Genomic DNA, 21,426 nt, shown 5'->3' on the forward strand with positions numbered 1-21,426 from the left:
AGCTTCCAAGCTCTGAGGAAGGCAGGACAGGACAGAAGTGTCCTACAGCCTCCAGGGATCTGCCTGATGAATCCCCAGTGATGGGGAGTGCAGCTGGCTTTGTGGGCTTTGTTTAGTGAGAAACTCCATAGATCTCACGGAAGAGGGCTTTTGTACAGTTCACTTCTACTGTGATCCCTACTGTTCCCTCATTTAAGTCTGATTTTAATTTGGGTATGAAGCCAAGAGGGTCTCTATATGTTTGAGAAAATTGTATGGGTTCATATGATTTTATTTTTTTCTTATTCCTAATTTGGAGGGCTTTAATGATGTCAGTCACTTTGATTTTTCTCTTTTTGATTTATTAGCATTGTTTTCTTGTAGTTCAGTTATGCATATTCTTATCTAAGGAATGAACAATTTTTCAGACATGTCAGACCATTAGTATCAACATAAAGAAAACCAAGTAATTTTTATTTATTTATTTTTTTGGCACAGTATCACAGTGCTCTACTTTTCAGAATCTTTCTTTATAAATGGCTTTAACAGTGACAGGATGAGAAAAGGGCTTCTACTGTTATGCACATACAGCAATTATTTTAGGCTTTATTAGAGACAGCTGTTAAATATACCCACATATACTTTCTGTTTATTTTTAGCTTTATAGAAGGAAGTCAGGGAGCCACTAAATGAGGATGGTAATTATCTGTGTCACTATTAACCAGATGCATATCCAACATAGAGAATTAATACAATAAGATGTACAGATATAAGAAAGGCAAAGATTGACTTGCAAAAACACATTGTATCTCAAAGCTTTTTTTTTTTTCTTTTTTAGGTGAGAGGAGAGGAGATAGTGAGGCAGATTCCTTCATGAGCCCTGCTCAGGAACCACCAGACAACCCCATCTGGGGCTGATGCTCAAGTACCAAGCTATTTTTAACACCTGAGCCTGATGTGCTCCGGTGGAGCTATCCTCAGTGCCTGAGGCCATGGAACCAATAGAGCCACGGGCTGCGGGAGGGAAAGAGGGAGAGAAGGAGGAGAGAGGTATGGGAAGAAGCAGATGGTTGCTTTTCCTGTGTGCCCTGACTGGGAATTGATCCTGAGACCTCCATATGCCAGGCTGACAGTGAACCACTGACCAGAGCTCAAAGCTTTTTTTAAATACAGCTGCCTTATTCAATGTAGATATTGTGGGATATATTACAACAACAGGTACAGTGTTAAGCTCCCTGTTAACATTTGGAGAGATCCTCTTATAAGTGCAGAAATAATCTCTCACATAATTCTGAATCTCTCCTGGGAATTGGATACCATGGACAATAGTCTACATATTTTAACTTGAAGTAGAGGTTAATGAAACTCAGCATGACTTTGTTAATAGACTTGGGTCAAGCACTGGCCATTGGATTTTCTACTCTCTGCACTTGTGGAATTCAGGAACAATGCCACAGCAAACCTAGACCTGCACCCTAGAAGTATAAGCAGATCAAGATAAATGCAAATGATTACACAGGCTTGACCATCTTCATTTTTGCTGAAAATCAGAATTAATGTTAAATACTCTGCTTTATATTAATGCTTTTTCTTTATCCCAAAGAGTTATGACTTTTTCATCATTTGTATAGATATAATTCAATGGGAAGACATATTTTCACATATATTAAAGTGTTTAAACAACAGTTAGTAACTTCCTGACAGGTAGCACTTAAACTGTACAAAGATAAGGCTATGGTTATTGCAATTATTTCTTAGATATATGATGTTTTCTCAAATAATAAAGGTAGGAAAAAATGAGGATCATAGAAAATCACCAATAAAAATATCAAAATAATATTGCTGCAGGCAAAATCTTCTTGGAATTTTACAGTGTTGAATCTTATATTCAAGTCTTTAATCCATTTTATTTGTTGTGTGTGTGTGTGTGTGTGTGTGTGTGTGTAAGATAGGGGTCCAGTTTCATTCTTTTGAACATAGATATCTAGTTGTATCAGATCCATTGTGCAAGGGATTATTCTTTCCCTTGTGAATGAGGTTGGTACTCTTTTCAAAAATCAGTTGACCATAGACGGTGGGTTTATTTTTGAACTCTCAATTCTTTTCCATTTGTCTATATGTCTATCCTTATATCAATGCCACACTATTTTGATTACTGTAGCTTTGAAGTAAGTTTTGAAATTGGAGATGTGAGTCCTCTAACTTTGTACTTCTTTTTCAAGATTGTTTGGCTACTTGGGGCCTCTTGGAATTCATATGAATTTGAGGATAAGCTTTTTCATTTCTGAAAAAAAAAATCCATTGAAATTTTGATAAGAATTGCAATGAATCTGTGGATGGCTTTGGGTAGCACCGGCATCTTGACAATATAAAGTCTTCTATTCATGGATTTAGGATGTCTTTTCATATATTTAATCCTTTTGGATACTTCTTGATACTCTTTAGTAGAATACTAATTTAGGCAAAACCATCCAACTCCTTCCAAAATTAGCAAGGAACACATAGGAAAAATCTCAAAAGATGAATGATTGCATTTAAACACATTTATTGCAATTCACAAAGCATCTCTTATTTTCATATAAATAAGTCATTGACAAAGGGAAAAAATCATCACTACCAATATTTACTTAGGAAACCATTTTCCTAGAGTACTGATGAAAGAAAATGGTATACATCTTTAGAGTGGCAAGGGACACAGAGACAGGCACAACAGATTGAAAGCATAAAAGCATATTCTCATAAGAACCAAGCAGTCCTTGTTGTTGGAGGACCAGATAGAATCATCATTGATGTAGGTAGAATCAAAGTTCACAATCTGTAAGTCCTTCTTAAGATATGCATGATTCAGCTTATTTACAGTTCGAGCAAAGGCATATTTAGAAGCACAACTATATGCTTCTAAACGGTACACTTTCTTGAAGTGCAGATCAAAAAATGGATTGTCCTAAAAGAGAAAGAGAGACATGATTTCGATTGCAGTGAGAAAAGTAACTAGATTTCCTGGATTCCCTCATCTTCTTTTGCATATGCTTGTTGAATATAAAATACTAGTACCAAATATATTTCTAAAATCTACACATCAGCTTTCCAAAGCTACCTGCTTCAAACATATTGCTTCTAAAAAGAACAATAAGGATTATTTTTGAAGCATCTGTAATTTTTCAATTATACAAATAAAACATGTCACAGAATGAGAAGTTATCAGCTCTTCCCAGAGTAGTGAATTTGAGAGGATGGGTAGGGATGGAGAAAGAGAATAAACCCACTTACAGACTTCTAGAGGGGAGGAAAGGTTTCTCCTTTCTTTATTAGGAGGTTGGTTCTTTTTTCTAGTCCAAAGGTAGGAGGGGAAAATATATGATGGCTAATTAACTTTTGGTATACTATACATCATCAACTTACTGATTTTGGAGTTTATAGCAAATAATTAAGTAAGTAAGGCAGAATTACCTTTAAAGTTAAGAACAAGGATCATCAAATCATTGGACTGAAACTGAAAAATTACTAAACACTGCCTCTTATTGAATTGCTCTAAGATTTTGTTATACTTCTAGTGGAGATGTTTTGAGAAAAAGCAGACATCAAACCCAAACCAGATCTAAGTCCTGTATGTTAAAATAATACTTGCTACTGTTAACTAATAACAGTAACAACAATGTCTTGCATTTATAAAATGCTTTTTAGTTTACAAAATACTTTTACATTCATTATCTGCCTTACTCCTAACTCTTCTTGAGCCTAGAGGGTTTGAATGATTTATCTTTGTGTTCATGGTAACTACTAGGTTCTCAAAAAGTGTGTGTTGAACTGATCTGAAAGAGAAGTGGAAGTAAACATTGCCTTTTAACTGACAAGGATGCAGAAAGAAACCAAACAAGAGGATGAATAATTTGTTACCATGAAGTGTGTGAACATTAGATACAAATAATAAAAGTATTTGCAATATCTTTTTTAAATGGGAAAAGTTTTGCATGAGGCAGGAAAAAGAAGATGGGGTTTGAAGTTAAACAACCATTTTGAATCTCTGATGTAACCACAAAGTATTTATGTGATCTGACCCTCACTTTTCCCCTCTTTTTGATAGGGTTGCTATGAAGTTTATATGAGATTAGTCATATAAATTGCATAGTATGGAGCTTAGTAAATAATAGTTCCCTTTTCCAAATCTACCCACAGAGATGGTGATGCTGGTATTAATACCACCTTGCTTTATACCATTAACAAAATTTAAAAACAAAACAACACTTTTTAATACAAAGGTACAAAGTGATATGATTTTTTGTGTGTGGCGGAGACAGAGAGAGTCAGAGAGAGGGACAGATAGGGACAGACAGACAGGAAGGGAGAGAGATGAGAAACATCAATTCTTTGATTGCGGCTCCTTAGTTGTTCATTGATTGCTTTCTCATATGTGCCTTGACTAGGGGGCTACAGCAGACCGAGTGATCCCTTCCTCGAGCTAGTGACCTTGTGCTCAAGCTGATGAGCCTTGCTCAAACCAGATTAGCCTATGCTCAAGCTGGTGACCTCGGAGTCTCGAACCTGGGTCCTCCACATCCCAGTCTGACACTCTATACACTGCGCCACTGCCTGGTCAGGCCAAAGTAATATGATTTTTAATTGCAGTGTTCCCCTAGTCACACCTTGTAAAATTTTTCCTAGCTGTCAGAATTGCAGCATGAAAGACACCTACCTGTGCCAAGAATCTCAACAAAAAGAAATCATATTCATTTTATCACCAAATACTAATCACACTACTTATATAGTTTTCTCATTGAAACATTTATTTCTTATCATGTAGAAAATATCCTTCATCCTTTTGAGTTACTTGGAGAGGATTAATTTTTTTCCTTTAGCCTAATAACTGAAGCCTAAGCAGGCATACACATAGAATATACAAGTCCCTTCCCTCCCTCCCTGTCTTTTTTCCTTCCTTCTCCTTCCTTCTCCTTCCTTCTCCTTCCCCTCCCTCCTTCCCTCCCTCCCTCCCTCCCTCCCTCCCTCCCTCCCTTCCCTCCTTCTTTCCTCCCTTCCCTCCTTCCTTCCTTCCATAATGAATTTGAGAAGATGGGTAAGCATGAAAGAAGAGAATAAACCTACTTACAGATTTCTGGAGGGGATTCTCCTTGATGCCAAACACACCAAACTTTGGGATTCCTCCCTTCCCGCCTCCCTCCTTTCTTCTCTCTCACCCTCTCCCCTCCCTTGCTCTTGATAGAATCCTCGAGCTGAAAGGGGATCTCACACAGCATTCAGTGATCTCTTGTTTATAGTTAGGATAATAGTTTCCAGAGAGGTGAAGCCCAGGTCACAAATGAAACTATTGGCAGAGCCAGGACAAGAAGCAAGATCGCAATCAACCCAACCCCAATTTTTGCTACCTCATTCTCTTTCCTGTTGCATCCTGCCAGTCTCCAAATCCCCAGACATTTTGATGACTGCTTTATAAATTGACTTCAATTTCAATTCCATTTCTTTTTAAAGTTGACAACTTTCTGGCTCGAAATGGCTCTATTTAAAACTGTATCACTGTTATTGAAATATATATACATAAATGCTGACTCCTGGGAATTCAATTCCAAGAGAAAGGAGAAGTAAAAATTCCCAGAACAACTGGTGTATTTTTACTTCAACTATATAAAAGAAATCTTTAAAAGAAGTGCTTCTTGGATTTTTATAGATTTTCTTCTGGCAAAATGATGAGAAAAAAATATTTTTTTGTATCTAGTTCACTATCAAAGGTAATGATCTAAGAGCAAAGAGAAGAATCAGCACTGTCGGTATGAAATTAAAGGCTGGGAAGCTGAGAAGAAAGTTGAACACAGCTACTTTCGATGACTCTAAGTTGACAGGCTTCCTGAATGCATCTCCAGACACTGAACAGACTTCTAGAAATAATTATGACATCATGAATATTTTAGAGCTTTGGAAAAAATAAGAAAATAGTTAAGAAAGAGGTGGGGATGGTTAATTCTTAAAACTACAGATAAGTGAACTTGACATGATTTTTTTTTTTTTAATGTTCATTTTATTGATTTTAGAGAGAGGAAGGGAGAGAGAGAGAGAGACAGGAACATCGATCTGTTCCTGTATGTGCCCTGACCAGGGATGGAACTAGCAACCTCTGTGTTTTGGGATGATGCTCCAACTATCTGGCCAGGGTTTTTTTGTTGTTGTTGTTGGTTTTTTTTTGTATTTTTCTGAAGCTGGAAATGGGGAGAGACAGTCAGACAGACTCCCGCATGCGCCCGACCGGGATCCACCAGGCACGCCCACCAGGGGCGACGCTCTGCCCCTCTGGGGCGTTGCTCTGTTGCGACCAGAGCCACTCTAGCGCCTGGGGCAGAGGCCAAGGAGCCATCCCCAGCGCCCGGGCCATCTTTGCTCCAATGGAGCCTTGGCTGCGAGAGGGGAAGAGAGAGACAGAGAGGAAGGAGGGGGGGGGTGTGGAGAAGCAAATGGGCGCTTCTCCTATGTGCCCTGGCCAGGAATCGAACCTGGGTCCCCCGCATGCCAGGCCGACGCTGTACTGCTGAGCCAACCGACCAGGGCTGGCCAGGGTTTGACATTGATTTTCTTTTCCTTTTTTTTTTTTTTTTTTTTTTTTTAGTAAGTGAGAGAGACAGACAGATAGGGGCAGACAGACAGAAAGGGAGAGGGATGAGAAGTGTCAGTTCTTCACTGCAGCACTTTAGTTTTTCAATGATTGCTTTCTCATATGTGCCCTGACTGGGGGCTCCAGCTGAGCCAGTGACTCCTTGCTCAAGCCAGCAATTTTGGGCTCAAGCCAGCAACCATGGGGTTATATCTATGATCTCACACTCAATTCAGCCACCCTGTGCTCAAGCTGGTGAGCCCACACTCACGCTGGTGAGCCCAGGCTCAAGCCAGTGACCTTGGGGTTTCAAACCTAGGTCTTCTTCGTCCCAGGCTGATACTCTATCCACTGCGCCACCACATGGCCAGGTTTGACATTGATTTCTGATAAAATTTAGTACAGTAAAGAAAATCTGACAAGTACATAAAAATATAAAGAAAATAATTTCCCTGGCTGGTTGACTCAGTGGATTGAGTGTCAGCCTGGTATGCGGACGTCCCAGATCCAAACCCTGGTCAGGGCACACATGAGAAGCAACCATCTGCTTCTCTTCCCCTCCCTCTTCCTCTTCTCTCTCTCTTCTCCCACAGCCAGTGGCTCCATTGGTTCAAGCATCGGCACCAGGTGCTGAGGATAGCTCAGTTAGTCCTAACATCAGCCTCAGGTACTAAGGACAGCTCAGTTGATTTGAGCATCTGTTCCAGATGGGGGTTGCCAGATGGATCCTGATCTGGGTGCATGTGAGAGTCTGTCTATCTCCCCTCCCCTCACTTTAATAATAATAATAATAATAATAATAAATTTTGTAATCCTATCACACAGATAATAATTATTGTTAAAATACTGGTTTGTTTCATATATACATATACATTCCTATGTGTATTTTTATATTAAAATTTCAAGTTCAGATTTCAATTTTAATAATATGATAGACTAAATATGCAAAATGAAAATATTGTAGAAAAGTTTTGTATTTGGCTGACTTTTTAAACACATTAAATGGTAAACAATTGTGTTCTGAGGTATTCTTTTGGGGACATGATTTGTGTGTATGTAATATTCCAGCATACTGATATGCAATAATATATATTCAATTATTTCCTAAGTATTTCCTAACATTTATGTAGAATGTATGGTCAGAAAAATGCTATATCAATACTTATGAAAGAAAACAATAATATCTTCCATGCTTTTGCCAAGCATACTAAATTTTAAAAATAGGATTCTTACGAAATAAGTTAAGAAAATAGCAGATAGCATATATTGATTTCAGTAAAGATCTTAAGGACAAAATGTAAGTATTCAGACTAAATAAGTAAGTAAGAAAGGCCGAATTAAGGCTTATGTATGTCTAATTCTCCAGTGTAGACTAATAGTTTGGCAGGGCATGATATATACCATAAATTCTCAATGAATGAATGAAAACATATGAATCTGTAGAGATGTTCAACAAGCAGTCCAAATTAATAGATTTCTGGGTAAAGTCTAGCTCTATCACTTAATAGCTATGTAAACTTGGGCAAGTCAATGGAGCTATGTCTCATTTTTCTCATCTGTAAATGCAGAGTAATAAAGAACTTAACTCATGAGCATTTTGTGATGAGTATGTAAAATTATAGGTGGAAAGAACTTCATGTGTTTCCTGGCACCTGATAAGAGTTTACTAAGTATGAGATGGTAGCAGGTAGCAGTTCTACCACTCATAGAAATAATAGTAGCAATGATAACCTATTAATTACCTAGAGGTATGCACTTGGCCTTGACTGCTTCATCATTTTCATTATTGACTTGAATGAAGCCTTAAATGTGGGGTTCATTATATTTGCATCACACAACAGTGACTATTTTAAAAATCATAATATTAGGATATTTGAGAAGCCAGACTAAAAATATGACATTTAGTAGGATTAAGAATAAATTAGCTTAAATTCTAATTTATCCAACAATGACACAAATATTTACTGAGTGCCTAATATATGTCAGGTCGAAAGGCTACAGTAAAAGATGAAAAGTCATGATCCTAGTTTTTTAGAAGCTTTCCATTCATAGAAGATGCAGAAAAAGCCAACAATTGCAGTTTGTAGGATGATGGCTATAACATGTTTATAGCCACACTCATAGGGTTTGGGGGAGGGAGACACGGGTAGGACTTCACCCAATGGAGACTCTGGGGATGGAGTGACAGACCAAGGCGACAGGGCATTCTAAGCCTCAGAGTCAGTAGTTACACATGGTGGATGTATAAAGTTTAAGGTGGGATGACCAGAGATAAAGAAGCCAGATCACCAAGGACCTTTATTCAGATTTTATTCTATGTAAGGAGAGGGTATGGCAGGTCAGATTAAATGGCAATTCATGCACAAAAAACCTGAGGTTTCAACTAAGTGTTGAATAGAAACAAGGAATCCAGATCAAAGGAAATACAAACCAGTCGCCTTAATTCTAAACTGTACTGCATTTAATTCTGGGAAAGCAGAAGCATTCCAGAAGACAGAAAATAGTGTAGTGAAGAGTGTTGAAGCAATGCCATGGGAAAAAATAACAGCACTGCTACTACCTCTTAGTGTTTATACTGTCCTGTCATATTACATTATGTGATTTCATACGAAAGTTGTTTAAAGGACAAAATAGGTACATTTAACCTAGAAAAGGAAAATCTTGAGGAAACGTTATAACCACCCTCAAGTATTGGAAAGGCTGCAATACCAAAGGAGGATTAGATTTGTTCCAAATTGCTCCAGATGTCAAAACGAGGACCGATGGGTGGAGATTTTGTTAAACATAAATAGGAAATGTTAAAATAAACTATGGCAATTCAGAAATGGAATGGACTTCCTTATGTGGTAAGGAGTTCTCCATCAATAGAAGAGTTTAAGGAGGCTAGGAAAACCACTTGTCACATGGTCATGTGGAGAAATTCAAGTATACATCCTTTTCCTTGCCTTTCAATTTTAAGGTTGTAGGATTTCCAAGAATTATTGATCCTTCTGGAGGAGCAAGCGGCTGACAGTAAATTTGAAGAAGATGAGGGAAGGAATCCGCAAAGCTTTTGGAGGAAGTTAGAGCTGGCAGAGTGGTGGTGGGAGCATCATGTATTTAAATTTTCAGGATTGACAGGGAGATTGTGTTTAACCTGTTAAAAAACCCTTAGGAAATATGCTCTTAAAATTAATAGACAAAATTCAAATTTATCTCATAAAAACAGAACAACAACAAAAACCCAGTACATAATCCCAGCAGATTAAACATTATCGCTTAAGAACAATATGTCATCTTAAAACTTAGTTACATGCCAAGAATATATGAAGTAGGATAATGAACATAAAGGTTTCCAGTGTATCGACCCCACACCTCCCTTACAAAGTGTAACACTTACAGTATCTGCTTCTTTTCCATCAATCATCTGCAGATCATTCAAAGACCACTTTTTTGTTACTTCATATTTTTCATCTAAACCTATTCTGTAGTGTTTCACCATAATTATTTTTACTTCTTCACTTTTGGTCACTGTAGGACAGAAAAACACTCAGTTTACATAAACTCTTAGGAGGTAATAAATTATTCATCATCGTACTTATCAGTATTTATGTATCCCTTTTTCTTATAATGAGCTTGAACCTACATTATATCTGCACCCCCTTTCTGAACCCTGATGTATCTGAACCTTCACTAGGATGCCCCCAAATTTGCTCAATGTGTTAACTTTATTTTTGCTACACTTGTGGTTACATACCACCACAACCATGTCTGTCAGAAACAACACTGAGATATGTACTTTCAGCTATGAGCTTTGTGGTAGGAATGGGGTTCAACTCAGGGCAGGGAATATGAGGCTTAGTGTTGGCATATAGTCAGTGCCAAAGCGTTTACCAGAACAAGTAGAAATTTTAATTTGCAACAATATAAGTAAATGAGGTCAGGAAAGCAAACAGTTTTGCTCACACAGCAACCCAGAGTTAAAGAGTGATCATGAAAATACTGTGAATGCTTTCTTTTAACGTCGGGGTGAAATTTTTGAGGTAGAAATGCTTGCATCACAGCTACTGTTAACATGTTTGGTATTTCTGAGATTTTTAATCCTCTCTGGTGTGTCCCTCAAATTCTAGTATTCAAAATGTGTCACTGAGACAAAAAAAAATTCAATACTATGCTCTGAAAAGTGTGGAAAAGCATTGCTTATTTTATGTGAACAAAATTAGGAAATAATTTCCTGGCCTTAAAATCATTGAACTTCCACCTTTACTGTTAGATCTCCTGAATGGAAAATTATTGATGAGTTAATTAAAGAGTATTTATTGTCTGCTATTTACTAGACAGAACTATTATAGATGCCACAGAGGGTACAAGTGTGACACATGGTTCCTGTCCTCTAGAAATTTATGGTTTTGTTGAGGAGACAAAGCTAACAGACACGAGTTACATAAAGTGTGTATTATAAATGTGTATAGGTATATGGAGCTGGCAGTCAGAATCAAATACCTTAAATTTTCTTTCAAGATGGATGATATCCCTTAGTTATAAGCAGGTTCTGTATTCTAAGAGTGAAACTGAAATCTACATTTAGTGAAGACTCTCTTTTGATTCTAGAAAGTACTACTTTGACATGCCTCCTAGTTAAGAATATCTAAAGCATTATATTACAATGTAATCGCAGTGCTAGATAAGTGATGAGAAGCAGACTGTACTCTCAACAGGAGTTCTGAGAAGGGAGAAGAATTGGAATAGCGAGAGAAGGAGTTATAAAAGAGATATCATTTGTGCTCTGGCTGGATAGCTCAGTTGGTTAAAGCATTATCCCAAAGTACAGATGTTGTTGGTTCGATCCCTGGTCAGGGCACATACAGGAACACATCAATGTTCCTGTCTGTCTGTCTTTCTCTTTTCCTCAAATTAATAAATAAAAATTAAAGAAAAGAAGTATCATTTGAGATAAAGCTTTAAAATGAGTTCTGGTTGGAAAGGCAGGGATGATACTGAAGGCATTTCCAGGTGAAGGACAGCATGTGATAACGAACGAACAGTAGAAGCGGAGCTGGACCAGGCAGGTGTGAGGATATGGTGGGCAATCAGACCAACTAGGTTAAGAAGGTTGTGAAAATGTTTTGAGTGACTCTGGATTTGGAAAGTGACAGAAACCACTGTAGACTGGTGGTGTCTGAATCCCTGCTCTGGTGGGAGGGAAGGGTGGCTGGCCTGGACAGTGAGGGCTCCAGAACTGGGGCAAGTGAAGGGATTACTTGTTCTAAAGGTGTAGGTGTACTGAAATGAAGCCAACCAGTTGAGCTGAACATTGATGATGGAGCTTAGCTCAGTGCCCCAGAGAAATGAGTGCGAGGAGGTGACAAATCTAAGAGGGCGCTATGTCAAGTGGTCAGTGAAAGCTCAGACAGTCATACGTAGTTAGTAGGTCTCCTTCCTCCTTGAGCAGGAGACTATTACAATGGTGTCCTGTTAAAGGAGCATTTTTCTGGAAGCAGAGATACATGGGATACTTTGAAGAAGAAAAGAAAGAGGAAATGGAGGTCCCTGGAAGAGGCAGTGTGATTTAATGGGCTCTGGCCTTAGACATTCTGGATTTGAATCATGACATTAGAAATTCATCATCAACTTGCCCCAGTTCTGGAGCCCTCACTGTCCAGGCCAGCCACCCTTCCCTCCCACCAGAGCAGGGATTCAAAGACTAAGAATAAAGAATATACATGAGGGCAGTGCCTGCTTTATAGTAATTGTTAAAATGTTTAATTTTGCTTCTTTTTATTTTATTTTTTAATATTTTATTTATTGATTTTTAGAGAGAGGGGAGAGAGAGAGAGTGAGAGAGAGAAGGGGGAGGAGCAGGAAGCATCAACTCCCATATGTGCCTTGACCAGGCAAGCCCAAGGTTTCGAACTGGCAACCTCAGTGTTCCAGGTTGACGCTTTATCCCACTGTGCCACCACAGGTCAGGCTAATTTGCTTCTTTTTAAGAGACTATTGCTGTAGTTTAGGCACAGAATGTGGGCTATGGAAATAGAAGTGGTAAGTCCAGGTAAGATTTAAAATGAGGCACCAAAGACACTGGATGGAAATAACACTAGATGGAAATTAGAGTATGAAATTATGGCAGGTGAGCTGGTTGGGTGGAATAATGATGTATCTCAGAAGAGAAAGAGATGGAAGTTCATAGTTTAAGAATGGGATGTAGACTTGGGATTGTTCTGTGTGGATAGGTTTGCAAGATGAGGTGTGTAGGGAAAAGAGCAGAGGAAAGAGGTGAGACAGAGTGGAGAAGAAATTCATGCCAGCATCGTGGTCTGAAAAGGGGCCATTGTGAAAGAGACAAGCCTAATAGTGCAATGCTGTGGAAATCAACAGGACGAGCATTTCAGAGATTCAGAGACAATCCTGTGAAGTCACTTTGTTGGGTAAAACAAGAGATCAGTCCAGACACTGAATCTGACTTGGCGAGGATCATTGGTTTCTTCCCTGAGGGCAGTTGCTCTAGAACCATGAAGGCAGAAGCCCGCTAGCAGACGACTCCTGGCACTAACACTGAGAGCATCCTGTTTACCAGTTCCTGCCCAAGGTAGGATTAAAAGAAGAAATAAGAAGAGACTAAAGGCTATGATTTAGGTCACATATTCCAAGAGTTTAGGAGAGTAGGGATTCATATTTGAGGGACCAAGGGCATGACAGAGGGTCCTGTCCTGGAGAAGACCGAGAGCAGATCTTAACCAGGGGTCACAGATGGCTCAGTTCTGAGACTGTGTGCAAAAGTTGATGGGTTTCTGTCCATGTATATGTCTCCAGCCCTAAAAAAAAGGTCCATTTGTGGACAAAAAAGGCAGTTGTGCCTGTCCAGACAAAGGCTCTGCCTCAGAAACAAAAGACGATGTTCTTGTTCTGCTTAGCTGTCTTACTTCACTCCTTAGGGGGAGGGCAAGGGTGGAGATGGAGAGAAAAACAGCATGCTGTATGAAACTGTCACGTGAAGCAAATTCCACTGCCTCATCTACATGTTATGATAACCTCACTGATTGATTATAGGCCCATTGATTCGTTGAGTTGGTAAGTGTTTGAGTGCCCTTTTGAATAAAGCCCTGTGCTAAGCACTGAAATAATGAATTCCCATAAGGCACCACTCCTGCTCTCACTGAGATTACAGGGCGTGGAGCTTCACGAGGGAAACACATAACCTAATCACTTTGTAAATTATAGAAATATCTAACCATTATCCTGTACACCTGAAACTAATATAAATTTTTAAAAAACTTACATAAGGTTAGTGGATTAGTTGATAGTAATGGGTCAATGTTAATTTCCTGGCTGTGATGGTTGTATTGTGATTATATAGGACGGCAATTTTCAACCGGTGTGCCAGAAGAATTTTTAAAACACGAAAAAATAAACCTGTTTAGGCAGGGGTACTGACCTCCTTTCCCTATGTCAAATAAAAAAAAAAATGACAACAGCCAACCCAATAGTCGTCTAGTGTGAATGAATCAAAATTATACCTATTTTTTTGTTAGATCAGCAAAAAATATATTTTTTGGTGTGCCACAGAATTTTAGTAATTAGTTGATGTGTGCCATGAGATGAAAGAAGTTGAAAATCACTTACGGAGGAGAATGTCCTTGCCTGTAGCAATTATACACTAAAGTTTTGGGGTGGGCACTGGGGAATCGTGTTGGCAGGAAGAAAGTTATTTGTGCTATTATTGTTCCAACTCTTTAGTAAGTTTGAAATTATTGAAAAAGAAAAATATAATTAAAAAAAAGAAAACACATGATGGCAGTGCTGTGAATGAGGCAAAGACAAGGTAATCAGGAAGACGGGGAAGGGATGTCTCCATCTGGGGTCAGGGAGAACTTCCAGAAGGAGGTCATCTGAGCTGTAAAGGGAAGTGGAAGTTAGAATGAAAAAGGGGTAAAAGAAGTTCTGGAGCAGCAGGTGTACAAGAGCATGAAATACTTGGCGCTTTTGAGTTATTACAGGTATTCGTTATTGTTGGCTTGAAGTGTGGGAGTGACTAGGCGGGACCAAGGAGAACAGGAAGGAGCAAGTTAGGCAAAGGAGTTTAAATGCCATCCTGAAAACTACGTGTGTGGGCAGTTGGGGAAGGGTTATCACTAAAGGATTTTAAGTGGCTAGATAGGAGGAACTTTAAATTTTAGCACTTTTTTTGGGGGGGGGGAGCAGTACTGTAAAGAATGGGTTGGAGGGAGGGAATGGGGACAGAGATGTTAAGATAAGATCTTCCAATTATCAAGTTTTCTTACATTAATAGCCATTGACCCATTAACATAAAAATAAAAAAAAATTAGAACATGCTTTAAGTTTTTAATCTTTTGGTACAATGATGCAGCACAGAGACAGTCCAGCTTCCTTAATTTGGCATAATAGCCTCCTCTGGAACGAATGAGGTTCCAAGGTTGTCTTTAGCCAAGAGTCAAAGAAGTCTACTCGGGCTGGACTGGGCCCAATCCCTAATTCCCACTCTTGAGCTGTGCCGCCAGCCAAAATTAAATGGCCATATCCACACTAATGGAATGGGAAAGTGGAAACTTGTCACATTGTCTTAAAACAGAAATGTGTTTATACAGTCAAAAGGTTAGAGTTTGTTTCAGTAACACCAGAGGTGACATTGAATTATTTGGTGAGTAATGTCTATGAAGTCATGGAAATTCAGAATAAATCTGCTTCAGCTTTAATATTTTAGTTAGCATTTTCAGAATTACAATCTTAAACCATACCCACCATTTATTTTCACTTTTAATTTCAAAATAAACATTGTCATTCACAGCTGCCTCTATGACATGGCAGCATAGTGATTGGAAAGAAGATTGGCCAATCGAACAAACGTAATTTGTCAGAATAGAAGAAAAAGCCGCTCATGAGGAAGCTGCACAACATTTTAAAGAAACAAATGATTGTTACTTCAGAACCCTAGTGTTTATGATTGTTTTCATCATTGAAATTAAATAATAGGGAAAAATTACCAAGAGTTATCAAAGACAAGAAGCTCCAATGAAAATGTTTCAGTGTATTGATGATGTCTTGGGGTCATTGAGAATGCTGTTATTGATTTCATCAAAAAAGTAATTTTCACACACCATTTTTTTCTAGAAGTATTTTCATAAAACCAATTTGGGAGCTGTATTGGAAACTATAGATAGGATGTTTGCATCTCCCAACCAAATTCAGGTGCTGAAATCCTAACCCCCTAGGTGATGGTATCAGGAGGCAGAGCCCTCGTGAATGATGGCACTACCACACTTGTGAATGGACCTTAGAGGGATCCTTTACCCCTCTGCCAAGCAAGGTCACAGCGGGAAGACTATCATTTATAAGGAAGTGAGTCCTCACTAGACATGAGAACTGCCAATGCAGTTCCATGATTGTGGACTTGACTACCCAGCTTTCAGAACCATGAGAAATACGTAAATGTTTGGTGTTTATAAGCCGCCCAGCCTCTAGTATTCTGTTTATTTTTCTTAACTTTTTAAATACTGTCATTGTTAACATTCTTATTGTAAGTGATTTGACAAAACTGTTAGATTCTCTGGCTCTCAGAATAGTACTATTCTGGCATCAAAATGTAATATGTGTGGAGAATTTATGCATACTCTTTTCATAATTATATAAAACACCCATTATTTTCAAATTAATATCTACAAATAAAAAATGTCTTTCTAAATATATGAAAATACCTAAAAATAACCTGACTGAATAGGTATATAATTTTTATTTATAAAATACATAATTTAATATGTAGTTTCTTTATTATATATTTAATATATGTACTTATATATGTTTACTATAAATTTTATTTTCAATATAAATACCTACAGTATATACTATTTATACCTATATATTTCAGCATATATTTTCACAGTAAATATACTTTTTCTGTATATTAAAAAATATAACCCTACCTTTTATTTTATTTATTTGAAATATAATTTGTCATGTTTGTTTTTTCCTACTTAGCACTTAACAGGAGAGCACTATGCACAATGTAGGTGTTATTTTTTCCATTTTAGAGATGTCAATACTGAGGCCGGAGAAGTTAGTTATTTTGCCCTAAATTTCACAGCTGGAGGTAGGCAAAGCCGAGTTAACTTTCACACCAGTTCTGTCTGCTTCCAAGCCTTCTGAGGTTCATCCCACCATGCCTTGCTACTCCTGACTTAATGACGGTTTATGTTTTAAATGCTATTTTAAGTCCGTCAGAATTTCTTTAATTCATGTGCACTCTCATCATTGCACAAGTGACTTAACCTTTTGCATGCCCACATGTAAGAGAGCTACTTCCTTCCTTCATAAGAAGATGCTGCTTTTAACAGCTAGGGATAATGATGTTCCAGGTGAGAGAAAGCTATTCTCAAGGAAAAATGACCATACAAACCCTGAGGTGGGAGAGAACTAAGATGCCAAGATATCCCCGGTGTCCATCCTAGCAAACTACAGAGGGAGAGTGATTGATCGTATAGTATCTGACTTCTGACATCAACCGGGTAATGTATCAAAATAACAGCATATTGCAATCATCTGCTTGTGAGACCCCTGAAAGCGGCATACTCTGATAGGATAAATAGAAAGTTTAAGTTATTTAAGCATATCTTTTAAAATTTGAAAACTGCACGATGGGATTTGACTACTCTAGAACTGTGGTTCTTAAAATTTTAGAACTGCTGTGCTATAGGATATAAAAGGAAATCATAACTATGTGTCCCTCTACTTCCTGGAGGTGACTAACATTCAAAATCTGGAGTTCCCTGCCTCAACAATTGTGATATGACCTGTTTGATTCATATCAGTGGAAATTTTTGGAGTGAAGCATGGTCAAAGATTTAGGACTGTCAAGCATCGCATTGATTTTACCTTAAATTACTGTTCTGTCTAAATGTACTTGAAACGGTCATAAAGAGACGTTGAAGTTACATTTGGGGAAAGTGCTTTTAACTTGATGGATGTGATATATAGGAGAGTTGTATAAAGTTAGTGAACTAATATGACTTATAATCTTTAATCTGGAATATCACAATATTGTCTTCTCTTCCTCACATCTGAGAGGCCCTTGTTTTTCCTTGCTTCTTACATGACAGAATAATTGCACTTTACTAATGATGGTCATCACCTACTTGGTCATTTTCCAGATAAAAAAATTGAACCTTAAAGGGGTTGCCTTCACACATGGTAATAATGCCAACACCTTGACCCTCCAATCCTACCTAAAAGGATTCATGTCATTTATGAAAAAAGACAGCAGGTGACCCCTGCCCATGGTGTCTTGCTCAGAATTCAAGGATACTGGGGAGAAAAAAAATCACATCCATATCCAGAAATTTAATTCTAGGAGACTTTTTTTCTCTTAGAGTAAGTTTAGTTAATTATATAGTTGAAGGGCAGCATTAAGATACATATGGCAAATTAGATATATAATTTTTATGATTATTTTATTTTTATAAGTTTTTCTTTAAAACTTCTTGTATACTAATGTTACGTGATGAGTAATTAACTTTATAAAGGAAGATCTCAATAAGTAAAAAATTACTAAATGTTCATTTTGGAATAAGCATCTTCTCTAATATACTAAGTCAAAATAAATTAAGATTTGATGATTAGAATAAAATACAGTTTCTAAAATTGTTTCATTGGACTTTTTTTTTACATACTTTGAATTCTTTTTCTGGGCCAATTAAGCTTTTTACTTTTCTGAAATACCGCCAAGTCCCCACACTTTGTATTTATATATAGCAAAATATGCTAGGTAAAGTGTTAGATGTCTATATATCACTGTTTTTATTATTGAGTAAATACTATACTTACTAAGTTTGATAGAATTTTAAAAAATTCTTAAGACTTGTTAATAGATATTTTATATCCCTTACTTTACTTCCTCTTGACATATTTAGAAAGTCCTTCTAAGCAATTACCAGGAAGGGAATTATAACAAGTTGTTTTCTGAAAATGCTAACGTGAGTACCTTATAAGGGAAGTCCACAATAAACACTTAGAACTTCTAAGCTCTTTTCTCCTGAGCCCCTCTAAAGTATTAAAAGGCATGGATTGGGAAGAGGAAATACTGTATATAAAATTCGTAATTGCACAAGTATTTCTGTCTAAAGTCAGCGCAAAAATTACCAGTTAGGCAAATCATACAAAAGCCTCTTTCTACCTTTGGACAATTTTCATGAATTTTAAAACCTTGAGGGAAAATATTTTAAATAGTTTAGACAACATTCTCTTAACCTTAAAGTTCCATGTTCATGAACTAATTTCTCCCAGTAAAGTATTATTTCTGTGATCATACTTCCAATAGGAGAATTTTTAAAAAGATCATTCTTTACTCAAAATAAGCCTTCAGAAGAAAACCTAAGATCTTTTTTCTTCCTGCCATGCAAAGTGAGAACCCTTGTTGTTCTGACTAATTGGAAATGTAGCTATATAACTCAATTCTCCAATGTATTTAAAAATATACAGAGAGCTCTCTGTTGAATTTTTAAAAATGAACTCTTCCACAGTAAAACTGCTTGCCATGTAAGTGAATTACATAAAAGATTGAAGACAAAATAACCAAATCAGGAAAATACATATCCATTTCTGAACAATTAGCCAAAATATTCTTAATACAATATTCTTTTCTGTCTTTCATTTTAGCATTTATAAATTTCTATTGAATCCAAATTTTTGAACTTGGCACAGTTAAGTCTTATCATGAGTGCTGGTATTGTATAGGAAAATAAATACAAAACATGTCCCTCTATTACCCAAGCATCTTGGGTTTAGTTAAGCTTAGAAACGATAACAGAAAGAACACATTACCTGACACACAGAGGTAATACCTGTCCTGGACCGAGAACTCTATTTCGATAAATTCGTACAGATTCTGTGAGAGTGGCTTAAACAGTTTCTTCTCCAAGTCCTCCTTTACCAATGATGACATTTCCTCCAGTTCCACTTGGCCTGATATCTTGGCTCAAGCTCACCCTTTCTCTCCTTTTCTGCCTAGATTTCTTGTTTTGGTTTGCAGCTCCTAGGTGAGTCCCACCCACCTCCCAGATCGCACTCTCACAACATCTCGCTCCCAGGCAGACCCAGGCTCCCAGAGCGCTCAGCGCGTCAGACCCCGCGCTGCGGTATCAGCTCAGTGGCAGCGGCGGCAGCAGCAGCAGCAGCCAAAATACAGCAGCAGCTCTGGCCCCACCGTCACGCCTCAGCGTCCAGGCTCCCGCAGGCTGTTCTCTGGAGCTCTCCCGTGGTTTGTTGATGGGGAACATATTTATCAACACCAGGAGATATACTTGTGGAGTCCCTGGTTGTTCTAATCTAGCAGCCTTCCCCTTTTTCATGACTCTGCAGAGGAAGACCACTATTCAGCCTGATTCCATTATGTAAATCAGCTGTCTGGCTCTATTGATTGGGATCATCGTCCGTTAAGAACTTTGCTGTCATCGGTGAGAGAAAAAACACCCGTGTTTGCTCCTGACACTTCCAACAAGTCTCTTTCCCTCCTTTTTCCCCCCTCCAGCAATTCATTCAGATCCTTGCTTCTGTGAGAGCCAACACCAATTCTTGAGTCCGAGTTATTTTTAAAATGAATTCATTTTAATGTTATTTATTCCACTACTCACAAAGAAAAATTTGCTAGGTACTTACTGGGGCAAAGCATCTGTTTCTTGGGAGGGTGACTTTCCTATCCTCAAAGAGAGCCCATAATCTAATAGAGATGAGTACACTATTGTCATAAATGTTTAAAAGTGATAAATGGCACAAAAGAGAACATAGAAGAGATATTTGTTTCTGGAAAGTGTCAAAGATAGTTCTATGGGTGAAGAGCTGGAGTTTGAAGAATGAAAGTATTGAGGTGGAGGATAGGAGCATATTCTGTGGGAGGAACATTGTGAGTCAAAGCCCTGAACCAGTCAAGCACAGGGAGTATTTGGGAGGACAGGAAATCGTCCAGTTTTCCGAAATTGTAGCATGTGTGAAGGAAGATAAGGCTGGAGCCAGACCATGAATGGCCTTGAATGCCAGATTAATCCTTTGGACTTTATTGACAGAAGTAGAGTGACTCTGAGGATTTGGGGGCACTTATTTATTCAACCAGTATTTTTCAAGAGCTGACTCTGTACCAGATTCTACTCTAGCACCTGGGAATATGGCAAATGGAAAGTAAAATAGACCTGTTAGTTGCTCTTGTAGAGCTTAGTGGGGTAGATGGAAGGTACAGAAATGAACGAGGCACTAGTCTGTTCAAGATGCATTCTGCTGCAAGTAATAGAATTATGACATAAAGTTGTAAATAAGAAAGACTAAACAATCTCTCATAATAAGAGGTCTGCAAGAAGGTGGTCCCGGGGTTAATGCGTAGATCAGGGATCCGTGTGCTTTCCATTCTTCTGATCCTCCATTCTCAGATGTTCAGGCTGCTGTTGCTCAGCTCGAAGGACAAGGAAGAAAGTGGCTGGGGGTAAGGAGTAGCTCTACTTGATTTCTCTTTTTGTCAAAAGCAAACCGTGTCACAGAAACCAGGCAGCACACTTCCCTTTATACCTGGTCACATGACTATGCTGACGAAAGCAAGTATTTGTCATTGTTGGCTCCTATCATAGGAAGATGAATTTTCTAACGAGGAAAAAGGGGATGGGCATGATTGTAAGCAGGAAAGCAATTGTGTCTTCCTTGGCTGCTCTAAAGAAAAATTATTGGCAAGTCTGTGGCTAAGCTGAATTGTGCATTCCTAGGTGAGTTATTTGCCTTTCTGATCCTCAGTTTCCTCATCTGAAGAATGATTCCCAGGGCCTTTTCCCACTTGAACATTCTCCTATTCTGCTTGTGATCTGAAAGTCTATTAAAATAATTTG

At 38.0% G+C, this 21,426-nt stretch overlaps 1 protein-coding gene across 1 annotated transcript; it reads right to left on the bottom strand.

Annotated features, from left to right (window-relative positions):
* Positions 1-2,572: 2,572 nt before the first annotated feature.
* On the bottom strand, positions 2,573-19,677 carry EXOC1L (exocyst complex component 1 like). The gene is made up of 3 exons (XM_066281250.1): positions 19,385-19,677; positions 9,954-10,084; positions 2,573-2,923 (listed from the first exon to the last, which is right to left on the bottom strand). Exons 1-3 carry the CDS (start codon positions 19,503-19,505, stop codon positions 2,657-2,659), a joined length of 519 nt encoding a protein of 172 aa, XP_066137347.1. The 5' UTR covers positions 19,506-19,677; the 3' UTR covers positions 2,573-2,656.
* Positions 19,678-21,426: the final 1,749 nt, after the last annotated feature.

Source organism: Saccopteryx bilineata, chromosome 5 (assembly GCF_036850765.1).
Source record: "Saccopteryx bilineata isolate mSacBil1 chromosome 5, mSacBil1_pri_phased_curated, whole genome shotgun sequence".
In the NCBI taxonomy this organism is placed as follows: domain Eukaryota; kingdom Metazoa; phylum Chordata; class Mammalia; order Chiroptera; family Emballonuridae; genus Saccopteryx; species Saccopteryx bilineata.

Excerpts from the sequence above, each read along its gene's own strand:
- EXOC1L (XM_066281250.1), bottom strand. The coding sequence starts at position 19,505 with ATGTCATCATTGGTAAAGGAGGACTTGGAGAAGAAACTGTTTAAGCCA. Across the intron at positions 10,085-19,384 it reads GTATTACCTCTGTGTGTCAG|TGACCAAAAGTGAAGAAGTA; the intron begins GTAATGTGTTCT and ends TCTGTCCTACAG. Across the intron at positions 2,924-9,953 it reads ATGGAAAAGAAGCAGATACT|GACAATCCATTTTTTGATCT; the intron begins GTAAGTGTTACA and ends TTTCTCTTTTAG.